This window comes from Lycium ferocissimum, chromosome 4 (assembly GCF_029784015.1).
Source record: "Lycium ferocissimum isolate CSIRO_LF1 chromosome 4, AGI_CSIRO_Lferr_CH_V1, whole genome shotgun sequence".
NCBI classification, from domain to species: Eukaryota; Viridiplantae; Streptophyta; class Magnoliopsida; order Solanales; family Solanaceae; genus Lycium; species Lycium ferocissimum.
The window spans coordinates 40845995-40854457 of record NC_081345.1 but is presented as its reverse complement, the minus strand read 5'-3'; the positions used below and the strand labels follow the sequence as shown (position 1 = coordinate 40854457).

General features: G+C 33.9%; 1 protein-coding gene across 1 annotated transcript; it reads right to left on the bottom strand.

Moving 5' to 3' along the window:
• Positions 1–5950: 5950 nt before the first annotated feature.
• On the bottom strand, positions 5951–7807 carry LOC132052940 (protein LIGHT-DEPENDENT SHORT HYPOCOTYLS 5-like). Its single transcript, XM_059444688.1, has one exon. The coding sequence runs from the start codon at positions 6863–6865 to the stop codon at positions 6146–6148; it is 720 nt and encodes a 239-aa protein (XP_059300671.1). The 5' UTR covers positions 6866–7807; the 3' UTR covers positions 5951–6145.
• Between the last annotated feature and the right edge of the window lie 656 nt (positions 7808–8463).

Genomic DNA, 8463 nt, shown 5'->3' with positions numbered 1-8463 from the left:
AGACGAACGAGCTTTATGTTTTAAGTTATTTTTTTTTCTCCAACTTTTTTTTGATGTATAACATCATTGTTGCGACATTATTTTTATGAAGATTTTAGAAGAAGTTTTATGTATTTTGGTAATGATCCCGCTTGTTGTATAGTCTAATCGTAGATTTGAATTCTGGTTTTATTACATTTATATTTTTCTTGTATAGTTCTTTTGCTAAAAAAATTACAAAGTGCATTTCAATATCAAGTTTGTATTTCCTACATGTTTTCACTATATTTTATTGATGAACAGAAGAGTTCTACGCATTTTCTCTATATATTCATGGTACACTTGAATTCATTATTGAACCATAAAATCCATTTTTCTGTACAATAAACTTCAAAAATTAAAGAACAATTTTAATACTTCTAAAATACATACAAAATACAAGTGAAATATATTGTAAATATATTCATTACGATTCAAATCTTACGGATCAATTAGAATACACTAAAAAATACAATCATAATACAGATAAAATACAGTGAATCAAAAGCCACCCTTAGGGATTAAAGTTTTTTTATGGAGTCAAGTTTTCCCATCTTATTAAAGTTACTAAATAATATTCAATATCAGCTTATTGCACTCAATAACTAATATTTTTGATTTTTAATAATGTAATTTCATTGAATATTTTTAATAACGAACACAAAACCGATGGTCATAGAATCAGGAGACAATTTCAACTTGTCATTATGCAATTCAGTTGATGAACAAATCAAGCTTTGCATGATTTATGGAACATTAAAAAGAGATTTTTTTTAAGTTATATTTTGGGAAAAAATATGAAGAGAGTTTTTGAATTCAAATTTTATGTGAATGATTAGATGTTGAATGAGATATGTGATTAGATATGGAAGAGAATGAGATTTGCGTGATTTATGGAACATTAAAGCAGTTGCATTTCTGTTTAGTTTGAAAAAGATTTTTTTTTCCTTAAATAGAGGCATTATTTGCTCAATGGGTTCGTGTATTTAGTTATATTTGGCTTATATTTATGCGACGCGTCCAGGACCTAAATATAGGAAAAATCAGCTACCAATTGTAAATAATGAACTTATAGTTATAGCTTGTTAGAAACAGCTAAAAGGTAGCTATTTGCGAAAATTTTACTAATTGCCAACTATATGGAGTGGCTCACATTTGACTATTCTAGATTACTACTACTAGCCAAGGACTAATGAACTTAATTAATTAGAAGTGCACTAGCCTACAAGAATGATAACGCATATAATTAACCCACTCTTATATTCTTTGAGAATGTGGATATTGAGTACACGGTACTAGGGTTTCGTTGGTGAGCGTGATAAGTGTATACGCGATTAAATGAAGTATGACTTTATATGAAAAATGTTACTTTTACTGAATAAATATATTTTAACATAAGAACTGTACTATATATTGGCAATCATATAATTGGATGATAAAAAGTATATGTTAAAAACGCCTATCAGATTGATTTGGTAGTAGCGTGTGTGACTAGATATTTTCCGTAGCCTAGTAAAAGTAGTATGATAAGTTGCTTTCTTCTAGAAAGCAGTCATAGGCAATAATTTAAGATAACCCAAATAATGTAATCAATTAGATCAGCTTTCATTTTGAAGGTCTATCACGCACCCTACACTCTTGATCAATACTCTTCTATATTATTTGTCTTGCTTAAGCTTTGAGTCACAGTAGGAGAAAACAAAGGTGCCGTTTGGTCATAAATACCAAAAACAAATTCACTTTTTTTGGAATTTTTGAAGTTTGGAGTTGGAGTTGGAGTTGTGTTTGACCATAATTTTTGAAATTGTAGTTTTTGGTGAAATGTAGTGTAAAAAAGTGAATTTTTTTTTAAAAATAAGTTTTTCTTGTTTTTGGTATTCCGGAAGTTGTATTCTGAATATTTATGGCCAAACGCCTAAAAGTAAAAAAAGTGAAAAAAAATTCCGGAAAAAAGTGAATAATTTTTATGGCCAAACGGCTACAAAAATTCATGATGAATATTTCCTAGGACTATTATCTTTTTGTGTCATTGTCCAAATTAACTATAGCAGCGGAGCTACAATCTCGGACGGGTTCAATTGAATATCTTTCGTCGGAATCATTTTACACAAACATTGCAAATCGTGGCGAATTCAGAATTTGGACGTTTATGAGTTTTTGACAAGTCTTCATTTGCGACCAAACTCGCAATCCATTTATGCTACTTGATTCACAGTTTATTAGATATGCTTATATTTGGTGGATCTTTCAATACATCTAGAATTCAGGCCAAAACTACTGAGTTTTATCGAAGCGTATCATATACTCTATATCCGCTGCGAAACCCCTTGCAGTGGGAAAAATAGTTCAATTTTTTAACCTTCTTAGTTAAATTTCAAATGATTGTTCAGAGCTTAAAAGAGGACAATCTGATCAGTGTGAATGTATTTAGTTGGATCTTCTTTACTCTTATTACTTATGTGAAAAAAATCAAATTGCAAAATTAACAATGCTTTTCTGTGTATTTAGTGACAAAATTCTTTAGATCTCAGAATGTTTTTTAAAATTTAAAATTTCGTACATATTTCAACTTCTAAACAGTGTGCTCCTGTTGTTTTCTGATGTGTTGTCCCTTTTTTAAAAAGTGCTTCGTGTTTAGACCACGCTTTCCTATAGCTACAATATATGCATGTATTGTGCACCATGCTCAATAAATATTTGTTCACGAGTGCGATGAGCTTTTGGACAAAACAAATAATTGCTCAGCTGCTTTTGAAGAAATTCTGCTTCTTTGGGTGTCATTAACATTCTCATGAGGTGAAGCTAATCTTTTTTCTTAATTAGAGGTCTCGGCCGGAATTATAAATATATAAAAATATCTGTTAGAAAACATTTTTCTCTTAAATGCGCTAGGCACGAAGTGAATTGGGGGAAATTTGCACGATTGTCCTTCAAAGGCGCTGGTCTTTAATTTTTGTCCTTCGCTTAAAAAGGTTGCCGAAAATACCCCAAGATTCTGGGTTCGAACTTCCGCTCAGTAAAAAAAAAAAAAAAAAAAAAAAATCGCAAGGCATAAGTTTATATGAAACTATGTCGATCCACTATGTAGTTATATAGAAACTATGCCGGACACAGCAAAGGTTTCTATGGAACTACATAGAACCTATGCCTATAGGCTTAGTTGCAAAATTAAGGCAGACCTTCATTTCACGAACCTTTCTTTGACAAGGCATGGTTATAACTTCGTCCGAATAGCGCATATGTTCGTAAACGTATCTTTGCGAAATTATTATTATTTTCGACTGCTTGGGATCGAACCAATCGAATGCAGTGCGAAAAGAGATACTTTTACCCCACAAATTTTCATTAAATGAGAAGTAGGGGAAAAAATTAAAGACCAGCGAATTGAGGGGAAAAAATTAAAGACCAATCCGTGGCTAGTACGAGTATCGAGCACAAGGTGCCATTTTTTGAAAAATAAATAAATAAATAAATATTTCTTCAAACATTTGACCCATTTCAATTTAAGAAATAAATCTTCGATGCGTATTTGGGTTAGATGAGAATAAGTTAACAAATGCATATATTAATTTTAAGGATAAAAGTTGATTAATTCTCTGGTATCACTCCTGCCCATGTGACTGGTAAAAAGAAAGGCTGATTCTCTTTCTCACGATCACTTCTTCTATCTCTATAGATTATTCTCTATTCTGGTGAGACATTTCTTCTGTAGAAGGTTGGCTTCAACTTACATTAATGTTTAGGGAATGGACCAAATAATTGTGTATAAATTTTTTGGGAATGGACCAAATAATTGTGTATAAATTATCATTGACTTATCATCACTCTTTAGATCTGCTGCAGCCCAAAATTCAAGACTAGGTTTAAGGTCAAGGCAGATTTTGTTGGAAGAAATTAGTGGGGTATTTCAAAGGGATTGTCCGCATAGACAAGTAGGAAGAACTTTTTTTTTTCCTTTTACTTTATTATAAAGAATTGTTTTCGTAGCAGGTTAATAAAAGAGCAAGAAAAGGGATTAAGCTCGCACAAATGAGTTGCGCCGCAAGGTAAAATGGGTAAACCCCTAAATTCGCCCTTGCAAGGCAAATTGGACCCTAAAAGACCTTGTTGAATCCTAAGGAGTATGCATTACTCTATTAGTCTTGACACACCTCAAACTTCCTTCTAATTCTCCATACAACTTTCTAACATGTAATGTCAACATAATAATTAAGAGATGAAAGGAGTTGTAATGTAGAATTATAAATTTCCATAGTCTGATGGATTTACTACGACATACTCCAGTAAGCATTTAACCCTACTCCAATATTACAAAATGAAAATATAGCTATTTGAGAAAATAAAAGTCAGCTGGAAAGGGGAAAAGGAAAATAGAAAAATGATATAAGGTGATCATTGGATTACATCAATCTGATCCGGATACATAAAATAATAATGCATAATTCTAATATAATATGGAAAATTAATTAATTATCAAGAATATCATTGCGTACGTACGTAGGCCTGAGAAAGGCCTTGCAAAGGAGGAGGAGGAAACTTTTGTTTGGTAGTGTGATTGATGTTTTTATTTAAACAAAGATATGATAATTTAATGAATATTTGGATTTCAACAATAATACTTCAATAAAATAATGAATGGAATGGAAGCATCATCAGTTGGCTGGGGGTCGTTTTCGCACTAAAGAAGGTAGTGCCTTCTCCTGTTTTAAAAAGAAAAAAGAGTACTATTATATTGTAGCTAATTATTCAATGATGCCCTTATAATCTATTAATTATATCGATCTTTTACTATTGCTGTTAATATCATCCAACAAAACCTTTTTTACGTCTCCTTCTACACAGAAGACCTCAAGAACAGAAAACATTTGATTCTACAATTTGGTTTTTATTTTCTATTTGTGTTATCCTACGCCGCTTCAATTTTTTTTTCAAAAAAAATTAAAAAGTATATTTGTATACTCTAAGCCAATAGGGTCACATCTCTTGCACAAAATTTTACCTATGTTAAATTTAAAATTCTATGCACCGACGATATAAGAAACAGTATACTTTCAAATCACTTATAAGTTAAATATATAAATTTCTATAGTAAATATTACTACTATTCAATAATATAATTTTATAAAAACGTTACTTATCATAAGTTAAATTACATATTATCATTAAATTACGTGGGCGTTTGGTCTTAGATTTCAAATATCTTCACTTTTTTTGAAATTTATAAAGTTGGAATTGAAGATGGAGTTGTGTCTAGTTATCATTTTTGCAAAGGAGAAAAGAGGGCACTTTATTTGGAATCTATAAAGATAGAGTTGGAAAACATATTTGAAGCAGTTTTCCAAATTTGAAATCCAACTTCAAGTTAGTTTTAAAATTTTATAACCAAACAAGTGATTTTGAAATAAAGTGAATAAGTATTACAAAAAAGGAATAATTCTCACGGCCAAAACGGCTACGTCCTTATACTGATAATGTAGGAAACGCAGAGTCAATAAATATACGAAACATATAAGGGCTCGTTTGGTACGATGGATAAGCAAAAATAGTTCTGAGATAAAAATTTAATATTGTCTTATCCCATATTTGGTTGGAATAAAATTCCGGGATAACTAATCCCGGGATATATTGTTTTCTGACCAAACAAGCCCTAAAGAGTTAAATCTACGGAGAGGAACAAAATCTTGGAGAGGATCGAGGGGGTAAAGGAGGCACCTGAAACTGCAAAATGTCTGACGTATATTTGTATGCTGCAGTATAAAGACACACGTGAGGATATACAGTAGCCATATTCATACAAGGGGGACCATATCAGATGAACTGCTACTACTCACTCACTGGTAAAATAGGAAAAAAAAGATAAGTGCTTAATGTTGTCTAATGCAAAGTCAATTAAAATCTCAGATGCATATATAGAGAAACTCTTACCACCAGATGCAACTTAATTACTTGCCACTGAATAAAACTAAAAATATTTAAATAAATGTGATCAGAAGTGATGTAATAAATCTCATACGTAATTCACAATTACTTACTAGGAGTAGTGTATACTGAACTAGAAGAGGGAAAAAAAAGAACAAGTTACTAGCTAAAATTAAAATTGAAAATGAATCATGGAAAATAATCTGTACTATACTGTTGTATTAGTAGTAGTAGTAGTAGGTGGCTGACCAATAGTCGCGCCACTGCCATCACCACCACGACCACCACCATTGACATTACTTCCACCATCTCCGCCACCACTACCACCAGCTTCTACTGCAACAACACCGCCGCCACTAGCACTGCCAGCTGTCATCACGACCGAGCTTGAACTACTCGGTCTTTTGCGTTTCTTCTTTTCATAAGGAATTCCTCTAGCTTTAGCTTGACTTTCTCTAACTTCCCTTAAATATATTCTAACAGCTTTAGCACCAAACGGATTTGATTCAGGTTTACCCCCATTTTCTTCATAAGCAGCTCTTAGCCTTCCAATTAGTGCATCAAGGCTACCCCAAGCTTGCTTTAACGGACACGCACAAGGTGCAGGTGGATTTGGGTGCCCGAAATAAGGGCACCCGGTCACGTGCACCTTAGTTTTCCCGAACTGATCGAGGTACTTAAGGAACTCGATCACGTGTGCCCCGCTGCATCGGGCTAGGGTTAACGGTGGCTTGTGGTTCCTTAAGTACTGTAAGAAAGTGTTCCAATCTCGACGTTTTTGTGACTCGTATCGGCTCGGTGGTGCTGCAGAAACTGTTGTTGACCCTCCGCTTTCGGGGGGAGCGGTTGTTATTGATGGACCTTCTCCTCCTCCTCCACTGCCGCCAGTGTTTGGGTCGGATACTCCGACTCCGGATGTTGAATCCATAAAATGCAATAAATTATTTGACTAAAAAGATTGGTGATGATTTTAATGTGAGGAAGGACTTGACTTGCATCCAACCTGTAATCGCGATGATCCAACTGCAATAGTCAACAGAGTAGTGCTTTTATAGTCCAAATTGCAACTACGGAGCTTTACATCCTTATCTAACAGTTAGCTAAGAGAGAAGTTGTGATGAAGATCGCCTTGCAATGATAGTGCCTCTATTTTACTAGTTCTAGTGTACTGGATACTAGATAGACAGACTAGTCATGGATGAAATCATAAGATTTTTCTTTGCTTGTCTAATTCAAATCCAGATAGCCGCAATCAGTCAATATTGTTATATGTAGAACACATCCAATTTTGGGTATCCACTGTGAAGTTAATGTCCAGTGACATGTCATGGGCAAGACAAATCCAGATTAAAAGATAATAAAACAAGTGAAAGCGAGAAGAAATTCTTAGCTGAAGCAGTAACCCCACAGAAGCAAGAGCAGCAAGGTGAAAAGCGATCTCAAGTCTATTTATCTGGGAGAAAAAGATAGAGTGAAATAATTGGAGTAGCTTTCTTTGAGATTTTGGGTTTTCCAAGATAAATACAAGTTGAAGGTTTTCAACGTTGGATAGATGATGATGGGACGTTTTAAAGGAAGAAAAGATAAGAGTATATGATATGTGAATCACTGAATGTGTGAAGAGTTTTGAAGTGATGAGACTGTTTTTGAGAGAGAGAAATAGTAGTGAATGGAAAATAGGGGAAGCGAGGGAGTAATTGCGGGGGTGGTGGGGCCTGGATGGAGGGGACAAGGGGGGTTTACTATTCATATCACTGCGGCCCCGCCACTCTATACTGTTTCATCATCTTGTCTTGTATTAGTATTATCCAACGTATTCTTTCCCCCTCCTTCTATCTGCCCCCACTCTCTTTGACTAACGCTACCATTTTTCCAAACCACACGCTTTTACCATCTGTAATTTATACACGAATGAAGGAGCCTCTTTTTGAATTAGGTCTCGTTTTTTACTTTGCCGTATGAGGAAAAGTAGATTTGACATAAAATTCTGCATTATTAGTACAACGTGTGAGTTTTGTAAAACTCGAATCGGTGGCAAAAATCAACATACTAATACATTTGTTTGAGTGGATTGTCTATCGAAAATAACTTTTTACCCCCCCCCCCAAAGATAGGGTAAAGGCTTGCCTATATTCTACTCTCTCAAATCCCAAGTATGTTGTTGTTATACTTTATTGTTGTTGTAATTAGTTATTTAGTCCTTGAACCGAAGGATATTTTTTCTACGATTCCATGCTATTTCTCAAAGTATTCAAGAAACCCATCTTTTTTAAAATGTAAAGAAAATTAAATGTTGGCCACTCTTCCAATATTTTCTTTAAGCATCAAAATGGGCAGCTTCGTGCACAAAGCATCCCGCAATTAGTTGGTCCGGGGTTGAAGGGGTGTAATGTAGATTAGGTATTAATAACTGCTTCCACGATTCGTACCTGTGACTATAGATCACACGGATACAATTTCAATATTGCTTCCCCGTCATACTCTTTAAGCATCACTTAAGAGAATATGATATACAAATGTGAATTC